The 16,315-nt window shown below is 42.1% G+C and overlaps 2 protein-coding genes and 2 long non-coding RNA genes across 5 annotated transcripts; 3 read left to right on the top strand and 1 right to left on the bottom strand.

The window, feature by feature from the left end:
- The first annotated feature begins 524 nt into the window (after positions 1 to 524).
- Positions 525 to 2,647, top strand: wdr97 (WD repeat domain 97). 2 transcript variants are annotated; one of them, XR_014699580.1, is made up of 4 exons: positions 525 to 1,135; positions 1,224 to 1,345; positions 1,447 to 2,402; positions 2,480 to 2,507. XR_014699580.1 is itself a non-coding variant. In XM_084565984.1 (3 exons), exons 1-3 carry the CDS (start codon positions 645 to 647, stop codon positions 2,169 to 2,171), a joined length of 1,338 nt encoding a protein of 445 aa, XP_084422110.1. In that variant the 5' UTR covers positions 525 to 644; the 3' UTR covers positions 2,172 to 2,647. The 2 variants fall into 2 exon arrangements, 1 of the variants encoding a protein (XP_084422110.1); XM_084565984.1 differs by having other exon boundaries at positions 1,447 to 2,647.
- A 66-nt stretch (positions 2,648 to 2,713) lies between these two features.
- LOC311503848 lies at positions 2,714 to 3,569 on the top strand. Its single transcript, XR_014699605.1, has 3 exons — positions 2,714 to 2,895; positions 2,998 to 3,130; positions 3,229 to 3,569. It is a non-coding gene; the product is annotated as an uncharacterized lncRNA (long non-coding RNA).
- A 2,025-nt stretch (positions 3,570 to 5,594) lies between these two features.
- On the top strand, positions 5,595 to 6,502 carry LOC311503666. The gene is made up of 3 exons (XR_014699601.1): positions 5,595 to 6,138; positions 6,223 to 6,287; positions 6,377 to 6,502. It is a non-coding gene; the product is annotated as an uncharacterized lncRNA (long non-coding RNA).
- LOC311503313 (leucine-rich repeat-containing protein 14) lies at positions 6,132 to 9,824 on the bottom strand. Its single transcript, XM_084565965.1, has 3 exons — positions 9,298 to 9,824; positions 8,382 to 9,218; positions 6,132 to 7,936 (listed from the first exon to the last, which is right to left on the bottom strand). The coding sequence occupies exons 1-3, from the start codon at positions 9,573 to 9,575 to the stop codon at positions 7,369 to 7,371; spliced, it is 1,683 nt and encodes a 560-aa protein (XP_084422091.1). The 5' UTR covers positions 9,576 to 9,824; the 3' UTR covers positions 6,132 to 7,368.
- Between the last annotated feature and the right edge of the window lie 6,491 nt (positions 9,825 to 16,315).

The following is a 16,315-nucleotide window of genomic DNA, read 5'->3' as shown; positions in this document are numbered from 1 at the left end:
GATATTTAGCACAAGTACTAAATGATTCATATTTGTTTACCTTCTTATTTTGGGTTAGTATTAAATCTTTGACTGCATTACTAAACAGAATATTTTCTCCCAAATGTATTCATTGGCTTCTGCACTGATTGCGTATATAAGAATAAGGTAAAAGAAAATAGAAAAAAAGAAGGTCCACATGTTTGGCTAAAACTGTCTGATTACTTTAATTATTACATTAAGGTTTGATGTAGTAGAAAATGCTGTGCACTTATTTAATCGGTTTCTTTTTTCTAGTGTTTCATTCACAAGTGGCTGCCACCGGCTAGTGAAGAAAGATTTTTATTTTGAGTTCTTTGTAGGACGTTGTAAAGATGGCTGCTCCTGGAGAGAAGAGCACAACAACTACAGCTCTCCTTCCCAGTCCCAATCTGAGGCTGCTGTCTCAAGGCACTGGGAGAACTCCTGAAAAGCAGAATTTATACAAACCGGATGTGGGGCAACCCACAGGCAAGGTAGACTAACGTGATGCTGACCTGCTATGTGCACTGTCAGGAGCTCTTTCACACCATATTTTCCTTTTCTTTGTTTTTCTCTAGCAGAACTTGATCACCCATGACCTCAGTCGCCTGCAGCGTTTCTCCTCTGACAGCCCTGTGCGTTTCATGATGTATTCTGAAGCTGCTGCAGCGTTCGTTAGCCTCCACACGGACAACACCGTGTGCCTTTACACAGCTGATGGCCACAAGCAGACGCTCTTAACCCTCATACCTTTCATGGGCTTGACTGCTACAAAGATCTGTGGCTGTGTGGTAGGCTGGGGCCCCGGGCCCGTCTTCACACTTCTGGACAACGAGCTATGCCCGCTGGATGTTGCTCACGACGCCCTGGACATACATGTGTGTCAGGCTGCAGAGCACTCCACAGACCTGGTGACTGCAGGTGTGGGGAACGTGTGTGTGTGGTCGGTGTTGCTCATGAGATGTAAGGTGAAGATACAGAAGGGGCTGCAGCAACGTGTTTTCACTCTCATGGCGCTGGCTCCTCCACGATCTGACAGGCCTCACAGGGGCTTTGCTGTGTGTGGGTCAGTAGTGACGGTGGTCGACCTAGATGGCGGCAGGGTTTTGGAGCACAAGAAGGACCTCTGCTTCTGGTGTGTATGTGGGCTTGTCGTAGCTGGAGGCGTTTAGACTTTGATTATGAATCTTTAGGCATGAATATTAATAAGTTATGTTTTACAGCAACATCACTGCAGTGGCGTACTGCTTTCAACTGGACTGTTTGATCATTGCTTCCCAAGAGCTCTCCATCACAGTATGGGGTCCAGACTGGGTGCCACGTGTTGCTTTTTCAGGGCATAAGGGTAAAATTATGACTGCACTACTCCATATTTTTATTTCTGCATCTTTATAATTTAACGTCGAGGTTGTTTTTTCCGATTTGCGTATTTTCCTTTCCATTTAGGCGTGGTGAATTCCCTGTTCTACAGCTCTGAGTTAAACATGCTGATATCTTCCTCTTTGGACTGTACAATCCGTTGCTGGGATGTGGAAGAGTGTGACGTGGTCCAGTGTGTGCACACAGAGCAGAAAAACCCTCCACTGTGCATGGGTGGCACTGGAAAAGGAGATATATTTTTCTCCTTCTCACACCAAGGGGTGGATTTGTGGGCCATCAGAATGTTGTACACCCTACACCGTCGATTCCGAGGCAGTGAAGGCGCCTCTTTGAGACAAATCCTTGTCTCACGCTTCCCTGCTCCGTACCCTACACGAGTCCTCTGTGTCAGCGGGGACAGTAATATCACTCTCGTGGCTGCAGAAACTGGAGCGGTGCTGACTTCATTCAAGGCAAAAGACAGGATCTTGTGTGCTGACTACTGCCTGCACAAAGAGATTCTGTTGGCCTTGACTGAGGCAGGTACAGTGCTGCAAGCCAACACACTCACTAATCCAATCACTTTGATGCAAGAATGGGAAGGCAGAGGACAGGGACCCTGGCAGCACATGGAGCACGTGACTCAAAATAAAGCTGAGAATCTGTCGATTCCTGGTCCAGCTTGCTGCCTGGTGCTCTACGTTTATGTGGTGGAAACGGAGAGAGCTTTAGAGGAGTGGAGGTGCTTACAGGGCAGGAGAGGCTGCAAACACAGGAAAAAGGCTTCACGCGATGATATCAAGAATAAGTGAGCATTTTAAAGCAAACACACAGTGTCGTTGAATTATCTTTATTTCTGCAAATATGATTGTTGTATATCTGTGTTTGGAACAGGTTTTTGATCATTCTTGGCCAAAATGGAGGCTGTGTGAGTGCTCTGAAAATAAATAATGGGAAGGTTTTGTGCAGGGTGCCGGCACACAATGGTCAAAAAGTCACCACAATGCAAGTTTACCCTGAGAACAGCTATCTCCTCTCCACAGGTATGTAGTCATGTAACTTTTTTAGTCTTATCTATGCTTAGCAGTGAGGACTTATTGACTTTGTTCCAATCATTCAGGAGAGGACATGACAGTGGTGGTGTGGAGAGTAAACCCCTTTGTCAAGGACTGTCTCACCCAACAGCTGAGCCTGCACTGTGGCCAGCCTCAAGTCTACCTGGCAGTACTGGGGCATCAGTTGGCCCTGACCTTTCAAGAGCCCAACAGCGGCTCCTACAGTCTGAAACACTTTAACTTGCTCAGCCGGAGCCAAACAGATTACCAGCCCAGGGTGGGACATTCAGACTCCTTCACAGGTCACAGAGACTTTTGCGTTGCTAATAACTTCGGTTATGTCAATTGTGTTCTTTCTGTATTGGTGTGTTTACTTTTTTTTTTTTGCAGGACTGTGTGTGTTGCCTGACCTGAAGCTGTTTGTCTCCATCAGTCTAGATAAGACAGTGTGCATCTGGAATGAAGAGAATCAACTCATCAGGTTGGAGTTCATTATTTGCCCTTGATCATTGTTCCACTTAAGTTTATTTCAGTACAGTACATCTTCATACTGGTGGCTTATTTGTGTTTGTGACTCCTCCAGGATGCTTCGTTTGAATGCAGTGCCTAAATGTTTGGTGTGGAGTGGGTCTGGTGGAGAACTATTACTGGGAATCAGAGGGGACCTGTATAGGATGAACTGTGAAAAATTTCTGCCACGTAGCTACCGACAGACAGTAAGATGCTTGCCTGTGGCTATGATGGGGTTTTATTTTCTTGCCAAAGATGAAAATATGCACAAAAATGCTTATTTATTTCCTTCTAATCTTTACAGCTTCCTCACACTTACTATGCTGAGCCTCTTACTGACTTGCCTATTCCTGAGGATAAAGAAATGTACGACCAAAGAAAGTAAAATGCACAAATATCACATATTAAAAGTAATGCAAATATTGAACTAGTAAGCTTTATTGAACTATATCACCAATATTGGTGCAAACAGGGCTCCTAGCGTTTCCAAAGAAGAGGAGGAGTTATCCCAACCAATCTGGAGTAATCAGTTATTAACTGAAGACATGCAACAACCAAAGGTGTGTGTCAAATAGTAGAATCTCAGATAATGTATGTCAGGTGCACTACGATTTTATTCATGGATCCTTTTCCCTTGTCTTGTCTCAGGGGAGTTTAAGGACTTTGAACATGGACCTAGAAGCACTCCACCAAGGCATAGTGAAATGCAAAAAAGGGAAGCCTCCCAGTACAAAGCAAACCAAGAAAGAGGCCTTCGACCGCTACATGGAAATAATATATGGCCTGCCACCCAATGATAAGGTTATTTTCTCTTCTAAAGCCATTTCAATCAGGATAGACTTCATAAAGATTTAGTTTAACAGGGTGCACAATAAACAAAAAAATTGAAAGTACCTTTCAATTTGACCCCTGATCATGACGTCATGAGATTTCAGGGGAAGAAGGTAAGGCTGTGCGTCGTATAGAACATGTCCCACCTCTAGACAAAGGTGATGGAGGTGATGGAAGAAGAAGAATGCTGTTGAGAGGGATGGGATGAGGACTTCACTTGACCCCTTTCGACTTGACCTGGGCCCTGAGTGCAAGGACTGTAGGTGGTGAAGGTGGGGGAGGTTTGCAGCAGTTTCAAACTGGAGAGCTGACGGCAGCAGAGGAGAACATATTTAAAGTCTGACAGCAATGACATGATTGGTTGATTGAGATTGTGGCAGAATCTGAATGGATAGTCTGGTTAGCTGGTCAGATGATTAGAGAAGCAGGAAAAATAGATTATTTACCTCATAGTCTACACAAATTAATTGTTTCCTTTCATAAAACTCCAGCAGTCTGAAGCTAGAGACAGAGCTACATTATATTAGATCAAATGTTTTGTGTTTTGTAAGATTCTCATTTGAAAGCATTTGAAAAATATCTACAACATTATTTGTCCAGAAAATCTTTAGATATCATCTGTACATATATATATATGTTCTCAATGGTCTAATGCTCTGTTTACAGGTCGATTTGGATTACAACTTTGATCCGAGTAAATTTATATTTTCATGTCCTGAACCAAATGACTTCAGGCCTCCTCCAGTCCTTCCCAGGTTAAAAAAGCCTGTACTTCCAACACTCATGAAAGTCAAACCACAGCCTGTTAGGAAAGTCATACCAACGAAGCCTGTCATTGAGAAGAAGGATGAAGAGGTGCAGTGAGAACAATTACTATCTTTATTTTACAGACGTCAGTGTAGCAGTATCTGACATTTGTTTGTTCCTGTAGCCTCCGCAGATCCTTTCTCCAGTACAGCAACCCAAAGCTAAAACTCCTTCTCCTCCTCCACAACCTCCACCTCCACCTCCACCGCCACCTCCACCTCCACCTCCTCGTCCTCAACCTCGAATCAAGACCCCAACACCACCTCCACCACGGGAACCCTCCCCTGAAGTACCATCGTTCCTCAAACAGTTTACAGAGATGGAATGGTTTAGAGACTTGTATCCTGACAAAAAGGTAACACAATCCAACATCACAATCCAGTGATGATGGAGGCTGGGGTTTAGATCTTGAAGTGTGTTTGTGTGTTTGCAGAGTATCCCAAGCACCCTGTCTCCAGAAGACTTCTTCTTGAAGCTGCTGAACTATTTGCAAACCTGCAGCATCCTGTCCAAGATTAAGATCCTCACTGCAATGCAGGCCCTGCACAGCCAGGGGCTCCTACAGAATACAGACCAGCTTTACCAAGGCCTCATTAGCACTGTGCACAAATTTGCGAAAGCTCAGATGGTACTGTAGGATCGAAAAAGTCCCCGTGCAGTTTAATTTGTGAATTACGAGGTTGGGATTAATTGTGCGTTTGTGTTTCAGTCACCTGTCGAACGGACTGCGCTTACTGAAATCTTGAATCTCTTGTTGCGTCTGAAACCAGCAAGTGTTGATCTTGTGAAAACACTGCTGACTCTTCTTGCCTGTAAAAAAATAGGCCTTCGGTGGGTTTTATCACTGCTAAAGCAACAGTCATGAAACCAGCCTCTGAATGTTCGAATTAAATTTTGTATTTTGTATGATGCTGTGGTGTTGTTAACAGAGAAATCGTACTGCACATGCTGAGAGGATTAGGTGTGGAAGAAGCTGAGCAGTGGCTGTGGCCTGAGCTGGAGAGCTGGGATGCAGAGCTGCGGGACCAGTCTGACATGTGGAAGAGCCTCCACGACAGAGCAGATTGTTGGTTGGAGTTGTGGATCTCCAAATTCAAAGTAACAGAGACGTATTTCGGTTAAACTTGTATCTCTATCTATCTCTATTGCATCCGGAAAGAGTGACACATATTTGTTGTTCACGGTCACCGTCCATTAGAGTATTTTTGAGTGTGACAAAAGGACAGAACAGGTGTTTGAAAACGGAGAGGCTGTCCTCCTGTGGCTCAGCTCTCCACTGCTCTGATGTCCTTTACTGTGACATGAATGCCTGTAAATAGGAATAGATGAGAGCTTGTCACGGTGCTGCTGACTGACTGCTACTGTAGGTGATTAACTGCTTTTTCCCCCTTACATTTCCATCCTGCCAGGAACATAACAAGCACCTCATGAGTACAGAGAAGTGGAAACCCTTAACCTTCAGCACGGTGGATGTGCTCAATCACTTCTGCTTTCTGCAAAAAGAGGAACACAGAAAAGCTAGATGTGTTGCACCGACAGGCCGCAAAAACACTGTGCTTTTACCTCTCTGTGACTGGTATGTGAAAGTCAAGAACATATAGTATTGTATTAGTTTTGTTGTTATGTCAATAGACTGCTGAAATATTTTCTATTTTTGTAGTAGTTCCCAACCAATCCTTCGTTTAGGAGAGACCAACAGCATGGCCAGGATACGAAAGCCACCAGGTGAGGTAGCCTTCTAAAATGCACCTTTGGGTTAAACACGACACCTTATTTCTGTAAAATAAACCTCCAATATCATTCTTGTTATTCAGGTATAATCCTGCCTCCTATGCGAAACCGTCCTTTCCTAATGTGCTTTCCCAATTTCATCACCTTGCCGTTACCTCGAGTTACCCTCTCCCCGTTCCACACCAGCTCAGACGAGGACGGGCTGAAGGCCTTAACTCGACGCTACTTCATTCACGAGCAGTCTTTGGTAGAGTACTACAGATGATGCTTCTTCTTTAAAATAGTCTGTAACAATCCCATTAATGCCCCAAGAGCCCTGCCACAAACCTTATTTGGAAACTAAATGGCTCTTAAAATATTGCTCTATGACTGTTTATTCTATGACGTACAGTATATAAATACATTGCTGTGGTACATAATAAGGCTGATTTGGTACTCTCATTTCCTGATACTGGTGAACCGAAACGTAAATAACAAACATTTTACAAAAAAATTAAATAAAATAAACAATTCATTGGTACAAAGCTCAAACAAAACTAAATATATTGCAGCTACATTTTTCCTACTGAAGGATACTTGTAGTTTTGGTTGATAACATACAGTCGATCAGACGATGTTTGATGCTTGTCTTTGTATGGCAATGGTAGAGCAGCACCTTCTGATTGAATGTGTATCAGTGTGCCTACCTTTCAGCAGAGATTCAAATATCCCCTCATCCTGTCTATTTGTGTGTGACCAACAATTACCAAGAGGAAGAAAGCTCATCCATAGAACAGCATCAGACCAACATTTAAGTTGTTATGATTTGTTACCTTTTGATGCATCACAATTCATGCTGCCAGCAATACAAGCCGATTGATTTGGTGGCACAGTTATCCTCCTCATTGCCACCTCTCTCATCTAAGACAGACAGATAGGATTAAAACCCTTAATGCTGATTACTGAACCTCAAAGTCATAAATTAAATCAATCGTTAACATAATAGATGCTGACAAAATAAGATAATAAATGTACGATTGTCAGGCATGTGCACAAGACTCTGGAGTGACTGAGCTAAAAAGCTCTGAACTCTGCTCTACTCCGCCAAGTCTTTATCATAATTGAGCAAGTCGCAGGTCAGGAAGAGGTCAGAACGTCCACCCTCCATCAGCACCCTGTTGAGCTGGCTGCTGGTTGTGTTGATGTTTGTGGTTTCATCCAGAGGCCAGTCTAAGAGCTGAGCACTGGAGGGCAGGTCAGGAAGGCCGGGCTGATAGTCATCCAGGGGGTTGGGGTACAGCAGCTGTCGTAGGGAGGGCATTCTCACAGCCATCTTCACCAGTTCAATGAGGCCAGCCATGGATAGCGGATTAAGGGCCAAAGCCAAGCTCTTGAGGGCCCAGCAGCCCCCAAGTGAGGGCAGCAAGAGCCCCAGAAGGCCATCAGTCAACCCACAGCCGCTTAAAGAAAGGTGCTGCAGGTTGCTAGAAGCCTGGGAGAGGAGGCGGCGAATGGAGGGAAGGGTGTGTTCATCGACACGGTTTTCACTCAGATCCAGCTGCTGCAGCGTGGACGCATGATGGCTGCAGGACAGATAGCTCAGGTCAGCTGGACTCAGGCTCAAATAGGGAAGCTCCAGAATCTCCAGAGGCTGAGGGAGCGAGCTGAAACAAAAGAGGGAGCAGCAAAACATTTGACATTAGATGGCTGCTATGTTCTCTAAATTAAGCATTAAAAAGGGTACCAGTCTTTTTAAAACTTCAATTTCAGTTTGAGTAGCTTGAGATTAGGCTCAGTGCAAGTTATCATTGTCATTTATAGTAGATCTGCTGATCGTTTTCTACTTTCTAGTGAAATTCGAGTAGTGTCCAAACGGGTTGAGTCAAAAGGACAAAACTCAAAGATGCTTAGTTTACAGTCACATAAGACAAAGAAAAGCTAAATTCAGTGACTGGCATTTTGATAGAAAGTGGTTGGACATTTATTCGTATGTACCGTCTTCCAAGAAACAGAAATAGCTTCATAACAGGGTTTTAAAGAAAACGTGACATTTACTCAGTGGAAAGTGTAGGTTCAGCGCTTGAACTAAAATAATGAGGGAGAACGTACCTGAGCAGCACGCGCAGCTGACCAGGCAGACGCAGTGCAGTGAGACTGAGGCGTCGCAGCTCTTGCAGGTGTGCCAGGCCCTGCGACAGATCCCTTAACACCTCTTCTTGACCAAGGTGGTCTCTACGAAAGTCCAAGTTACAGTAGTGCAGGCGAAGGGAGTTCAGAGCGGGGAAGGTGGAGAGCAGAGGCAACAGTTCGGCCAAGCCAGCGACCCCGAGGCTGCTGTAGCGGACGTCAACGCCCAGGAGACCCCTGCGAGGCAGCAGGCCAAGCAGAGTCCTGATACTGGACACTGAAAACTCCTCCACACGTAGATATCGGCACTGAAGCTTTATGGGTCCTGATGTGCTGAGAGCTACCCGAACACGCTCCCAAGAGCGAGCATTGACAAAAAGGTCAGCTCTCACATGCATCAACGCTTCACTATCGACCTCTTTTTCTTCGCTCTCTCTTTTACTTCCTCCTGGACCCGTCAATGCTGCCTCTCTTTTCCTTTCCATCTCCATCCTCCTCCGGACTCCTTTAATCAGCTCCTCTTCACTCATGAGGCCAGAAGATCCAAACCTCTCTCTGTCAGTGCTTGTCTCGTCACCGTTTAGTTCACTTCCCCTCTGTCTCTGCCCTCTCTCTCTCTTTATATCTCTCTCTCTTTCCAGAGCTGAGAACCGTTTTCTCTCCCGCTCCCCTTCTTTCCTCTGGGCCCTCTGTGCTGCAGCTCTGGCCTGAACCACTATAGTGCAGAGGGCTACAGTCAGAGACCAGCCTCCCATTGGGTCCCCCATTCCTCCTTCATCTCCTTGCAGTCCACAAAGGTCCAGTATCTGCAGCGCACACCTAGATAAGAAAGTCTTAAATGTTACTCCAAAAACACTGATGCCACCGCACAGATCATGATCACGACCTGTAATCTCACCTGTGGTCCGAGAGTCCTCTAACGACTGCTAGTAGCAGGGCCTGGATGCACAGTCGATTCGGCGCAGTTTGCCCCTGCTTCCTCCTTCCCCCAACACGCAGCGTGCGCTCAGGCCACCGCTGCACAAGTTCACCCACAGCCAGCGGTCTGCAGCTGTTGAAGGCGGCCTCCAGCAGCGGTCTGTACAGCTCCCTGGGCACCCACCTCACCCAGCCGGGAGACAAGCTGTGGTCACTCACCACCTCTCTGGCGCACAGGCTCACCAAGGAAAGCAGCATTTCAGCACCAGGTAGGACAAGCTTTAAGCTTTAAAACCAGCGTGAAGCAGATTCAACACATCTGACAGCTAGCTAGCTCAACTAGCTAATATTAGCTTTAAGGTAGCAATTCGACTCGGTCTTGTAAAGTCCCAAAAAAGAATTTATGACCTAATATGATATCTACAGAGCTTATCAGCAGTAAAAACTGCGATGACTGAACCCTCCTGGCAGGTGAAACCGTAAACGCTGGCACATCTTGTTAGCTAACACTGCTTCTGGTGCTGCAGCAGGAGGAGTGTTTACATTTAGACTGACGCGTGCCAGTGACGTAGCACGCACAGGAGAGACGTCACGGCTGCAGAATGTGGAGCATAGATCGGACATTCACCTGGACTTCATAATGCGTAGATTTCAGCTGTACACTGCTGTTCTACACACAGCTCCAACCCGCTCCAAACCAGAGGACCATTTATGGAGAGAGTACAGTACCAGGAAATGTTTTTGACTTCTGCTTAAAAACAGTCTGATCATGTGCTTCAGCTGTAGTCAGGATTATCAGAGATGTTGACCAAGCACTGTCAGAGCAACCGAGTTTAGTCCTCAACACTTCAGCAGGCTTCAACATAGATACACTGTGCAATGACTGAAAACAGGTGGACTCTGCAGGGACAGGTGGAAGAATATTTTCTTCACCTTATACTTAAGTATAAAAAGCGATAAGACACTATAACAGCATACCATTACAAGTAAATGTCTTGTATCCTAAGGTACACAGCAAAAAAGTTCTTATCATCCAGATGCATTTGTGTCAAACCAGGGTGAAACTGAGGCTTTTTAGTTTTATTGTTATTAAAAACTGTGACAAGTAACTGAGTCATAGCACAGTTTATTTTATTTTATTTAACAATTCTGAGGTCTCAAGGTGGAAAACCTGTACTGAACTGCTCTTGACCTTCTCTCAATGTAAAATTCAGAAAAGGTATATTTGTAAAATTATTTTAAATGCTGCTGAGAGCCCATTACAACAGTGATAACAAATATATTTTATAGGGTAATTATATAATTTAGTACTAAAAATCAGTAAGAACAATGTTCCTTCTGAAATTCAGAAGGAACATTTTTAAAGTTTCACAAAACAGAAATATACTTGAGTATAAATACATTAAAAAGATACAGTGTTTGAATAAATACTGCAGTTATTTAAACCACAAGACCAAAATATTTAATGTCTTTTAGGTTCTGTTTGGTATAATTTTCCAGTATTTCCAGTTTTATTAACAAGCATCAGTGTCTCTCTCTCTGTACGTTCTCGTAATCTAGTCTGAGTGCGTTTTTAGTTCCTGCTGTAGAGGTGTTGAAAAAAAACTGTAATGCATATTACAATTTCCCCACTTAAATTTGTAATCTGTGAAGATTGAACACATACAGGATATGTTCAGTGTGAATAACCACAGGTTTATTGCACCAGTCATGCAGCACAGATCGTTTCACACCAACAGCTGCCTGTGTTTTCTTGTCATATCATTATCATTGCATGACCTCCTCTTACCTCACAGATTGCCTGGAAAACAATCTGAGATGGAAACATTAGCATATAAACTATAAGCATAAACAATGTTAGTCAAATGTTGCTGTTCAGGATTATTCTGGATATATTTGGCACTGGGCAGGGAGATGCATGAAACAGGCGTAATTTCCATCAACAATCTGCAGGTAATATATACAGCACTCTGAATTATGATATAGCAGTAAAACACGCATATGCCAAGGACATGACATAGAGGGCCCATAAGCAGAGGAGCAAAGAGGAAAATCATGAATATAAAAGCATTGTGTTTGTGCTCACTGACCCAAACCAAGCGTGAGGTGACACCACTAGGTGGCGCTAAGAGATCATACAATGTAACTCAGAAGCTCAGCACATCCTCAAACATTAGTTACACTATTTACTTCCTTGTCCTTCATCAAAAGATATAAAGACAGATCTTTAATGCACATGTTAGGAAGCTGAAGTCATTCTGCAAAGTTTTTAAGTGACTATAACACGTGAAACAACTGCTCTTATTTTGTGTGCTTCTACTAATATCAAGTTTGTATGAACTGTTCCCTCTCTCTGCTTCGTTAGTTCTTAAACACCTCCGTCAATTATGTATTCCAAGCAGCAGCTGGTTCAAACTGTGAAACAATCGCGTTTCATCCTTAATCATCCTAACCTCGGGCGGTGTTTTTGCTTTGCATTGTTAAGTCTGATTATGATGATGATGAAGATGAATGACGCTATGTCAGTAAGTGAATTCATAGCATCCATTGAGCTCAGATTCTGCTGCTCACTCGGGCTTTTAATGCATTTCTCGTCTGTAATTGATGCTTTGTTTGCGATTGTAATCACTTTGCTGTGTTTGGAGAGGATGAAGGGCTCGTTTCAAAAAGGGCACCGGTGCTCACAGCTATTAATACGACCTCAAGTCACACACAAACAAAAATAAACATGCTTTTATTTCATTTATTACTTCAGTCTTTTGAGATAACAGCAGGAGGAATCTGAGTCCATCTCATTACTCCTGATAAAAACAGCTGATACAACTTCCATCATCATATTATAACATTCTGTGGTAAGAGTACCTTAATTTCCAGATAATCATTCAGTGTGTACTACAATCAATGTGTACTATTCACTGGAGGTGGAAGGTGTTTGTAGAATATCTGTACCTGTTTACACACTTACAATAAAGGCTTCTTGTAATATTTTTGTAAAAACACAACCATACACAATACATACCACATACATCGATCAGGCATAACATTAAAACCACTGACAGGAGAAGTAAATAACATTGCGCATCTTGTGACAATACAATGTTCTGCTGGGAAACTTTTAGACCTGGCATTGATGTAGATGTTACTTAGACATGTACCAACCACCTAGACCAGACCAGGCACCCCCACCCCATAGCAATGACACTCCTTGATGGCAGCAGCCATCCCCAGCAGGATGCAGCCTGACACGGGTACACACACACACAAAAACAGTTTAGGAACAACTTAGGAACAAAAACATGAAAAACAGCACAAGGTGTTGACCTGGCCTCCAAATTCACTAGATCCCAAACTGATCAAGTATCTGTGCGATGATCCACAGAGGCCCCTCCCCTCAACTTATAGGACCCAAAGCTCTCCCTACTAACAACATTCTGTTGCCAGATACCACAGGACACCCTCAGAAGGACGATATCCATTCTCTAATGAGTTAGAACTGTTTTGGGGACCTACACAATATTAGGCAGGTGGTACAAACACAAAAATGTGACACAAACAAATGTGAGACAGTGAAAAGACAGAACTCAAAAAAGAATAGACATCATTAGTTGCATTGAGTCCATAATGGGAAGCAGATTACCGTATTAATTATTAATAACTGCAACAATGGCTCATGTTTATGGATTTGATGTCTTTAATCTAGCTTTAATTGAATTATTTAACTACTGCATTAAAATATCTTCCATGAAAAAAATCTGCTACCACTCACATTCAGCTTCAGTATGTGTTTCTGTTCAATCTCTTCCCTTTTATTTGAAATCTGTTATGTGTCTTGTTATTTCCACGTTTACACTGTTAGGTGGGCTTCGTGTTAACCGAGTTTTTTAAATTGTGTTTCCCTCCACGGGGGGGATGTGTCAGAATGACACATAAATAGAAAGACAGTGTTAGTATTGGTGAAATAAACACAATATGTTCAACAGACAGTTGGCAATGAAGGCAGAATGGAAGAAAACACTTCTTCTTTTTTACATTGTTTTGCTTTACAACAAATGCTTTGCTTTTTAATCCAACAAAGAAAACCAACACTGGATTATATTGAATTACAGAAAAATCTATAAAAATGCATCTTAAACATATTTTAAGCGCTCTTGCAACCTTATAGCAGCTGTAGAGTCTGTAGTAGGTCAGAAGCCATACGATAGTTGTGGCCTTTCCCTGCTGCGTGAACACACTTTCATCCTTGCAACTTTTCTTACCAATCCCATGTAATTTAATTTGACATGAAATTCCTTCCATACTCATAGGAATACAATATCTTCCCAATTCCCCACCAGTCAATCAGATTCACAGTTATATGTTCCTATTAATGCACCTCCACCCTGAGACAATTACTGTACCCGAGCTGCTGATTAATTTATAGATAAATTCCATTTCCTAGACATGATCTGCAGCCACCACTCTCGTGACGCTTACCCTGTCACATTAGTGTCAGTTACAACTTGTCTGCTTATACATTTGACACTTTCATTTGCATTTTACAAGGATTCTTCCCCGCTGAACCATGACCTACCCCAACCCCCTACACTTCCATCACATATACTGTATGACCTGTACAGGATGTTCCTATCATACACACTGTGGATAAACCAGGTATTATCCTTACTTTAACACGATGCATTTAAAACAGACATTAAAATGCGGAACTGGCTGTCCACTTCTTGAAATTAATTTTCTCTACCAGACCCAAAATTCCCACCATTGTTCCTTTTGTTTTCAGATTTCATTTGTGTGTAATATTTCACTTGCAGTCTGGGAAAAATGCCAGACATTTCTGGTTTGTCCCCAGAAACAGCCGTGCTAATGTTAGTGGAGAGCGAGCGCTTAACCTTTCTGTTCCGAACAGAATAATGCATCATATTCACTAATGCATATTTAAAAATATATGTTCAGATAAAAAAAAATAATGAAAGCAATTTTTTGTTACACATGAAATGTCAAATTACATAGTCAATGGAAGACAGAATTAAATGTCACTTTATTCTTTTGTTTTTTGTGCATGTTGGAAGTAATAAAAAAGATGCACTCAAAAATCCATTACATGCAGTCTTGCAGCCACTGAAACTGATTGGTTACAGTCCCAGATCCAGTCTGACTTGGGGAATTTGTTGTGTAGCATTCCTCAACTCATTCCTCTCATTTCATGTCACCTGTAAATCTGTAAGAGAAATGTGTTCACACTTGAGTAGTATTACCAGTCAGCAACATTATTCAAAAGACATACTGAACTTGTATTACAGTCAATAATAATTTTAAAATAGATCTTATTTCCAAGGATGACCATGTAAAGAGAACAAAAGTGGACCCAGAATTGATCCCTGAGGCACTCCGCCAATTATATTGTAGTGTTTATAATGTGTTTTTTTTGTTGTTGTTGTTGTTGGTTGTTTTTTGTTTTTTTGACCAACGCATCTTAACTCAAGGTCTAAAGCTTTTTCCAGAGAATGAACCTTGTCACTGCATGTGCAGTTTCACATGAATATGTTTACAACATCTCTGCCTAGATGGACCATAAGATGTTGTAGTTGTTATTTTACCTGATAAAGACCCTCATTGATTGATAAGATAAACATGAGTTCAACATGTGCGCTGTTGAGTTGATTCATTGACTCTTATATAAGTTTTGATGTTTTGTCCTATTAAGGCAGCAGTCATTAATCATGTAGTTTAATTGTGTAGCAGTTGTCAGACAAATGCCAAATGCTTTGCGTGTTGACATGTGTAATCACAATCTCTCAATTTCCCAGTTTCCCAAAAAGCTCTATGAATATACAACGTGTCCTCATGTCAGTTCATTATTCACACACATACATGGCAGCTGTGGTCAAGGTTTATGTCAGTTTCCCCTCTAATATCTAAGCTGCTGCACTCCAATATCAAAAAAGATTGAGGTGTCGTATTCCTTTTATTTTGTTATCTTTAATGCCATACTTTTTAGTTAGTTAGTTTGATATTTTGTCAAGAATGCTGAATTTATTGCAGTCTTGTTAATTCAGGTCAGATTTTTAACTTCACCTTATAAAACATCCCCTCCTCTAATGAACCTTCTCTCTCTCTAAGTCATTAATCAAGCTGTAATTATTCAGGTGATTTACTCTGAGGGTTATTGAGCACAGAGAGAAAAGAGGAAAATATGCTTGCTTATTAAATATGCAATATTTACAGATTCATCATCTGGAGCTGCTCATTTACAACAAGCTCATTATGAGTTATATATACACACACATTATATATACACACACACACTGTATACTGTATATATAGCTTTATTGCAATGTTGGAAAGTCAGTTAAAATGACATTTACTCACATATGGATTTTACATATAAAACATCTCAATAAGCTAATAAGGTAGATGTGATACAATAAGCGTAGACTTTATTTAGAGTTTTTTATTTTCTGACGAGTTCTGCTGACCTGAATACAGACACAATACCACCAACAGCATCGAAGCAATCCCTTGTTAGTTTACTAACTAACATTCAGCTAGTGGATTAGTGATTAAGTTATGACATTTTGGCTAATGTCTTTCCCACTAACCTTGCATTTAGAATTTCTTCCATTTGTCTTGTGGAAAACTGTAGCATGTTCAGGGAGTTTACGTATTTTAAGGCAAATGTATGCAAACCAAATTTAGGCTTAAGGTTTATCTAACTGGGCCATCAAGAGCGGCGTGGTGGTGCACTGGTTAACACTGACAGATATAGCTGATCCTTTCCAGTGCAAAAGCTATTAAAATACTGCACATTTAACCACCAAAATATTAGATCAATATTTTTCTATCTTAGTACTTTAACCACGCAGACTGCTGACACCAGTGTAGCCTATCATAATAAGCAACCCAGTCTTAAGCATAGAAATCATACAGCAACAGACTGCAACAGCGAACCACCACAGCTCACACCTGGCTACTACAAAGCCATTAAAACCTGTAGTCCTGTA

The sequence above is a fragment of the Chelon labrosus genome (genome assembly GCF_963514085.1).
Source record: "Chelon labrosus genome assembly, chromosome: 18".
Classification (NCBI taxonomy): Eukaryota; Metazoa; Chordata; class Actinopteri; order Mugiliformes; family Mugilidae; genus Chelon; species Chelon labrosus.
This window is presented reverse-complemented; position numbering and strand designations above follow the sequence as displayed.

Bases quoted from the DNA above. Each gene is read 5' to 3' on its own strand.
- wdr97 (XM_084565984.1), top strand. From the start codon at position 645: ATGATGTATTCTGAAGCTGCTGCAGCGTTCGTTAGCCTCCACACGGAC. The intron at 1,136-1,223 runs GTGTGTATGTGG...TATGTTTTACAG, and splicing joins AAGAAGGACCTCTGCTTCTG to CAACATCACTGCAGTGGCGT. The intron at 1,346-1,446 runs GTAAAATTATGA...CTTTCCATTTAG, and splicing joins TGCTTTTTCAGGGCATAAGG to GCGTGGTGAATTCCCTGTTC.
- LOC311503313 (XM_084565965.1), bottom strand. From the start codon at position 9,575: ATGCTGCTTTCCTTGGTGAGCCTGTGCGCCAGAGAGGTGGTGAGTGAC. The intron at 9,219-9,297 runs GTGAGATTACAG...TTTCTTATCTAG, and splicing joins AGAGGACTCTCGGACCACAG to GTGTGCGCTGCAGATACTGG. The intron at 7,937-8,381 runs GTACGTTCTCCC...CTTTTGTTTCAG, and splicing joins CAGCTGCGCGTGCTGCTCAG to CTCGCTCCCTCAGCCTCTGG.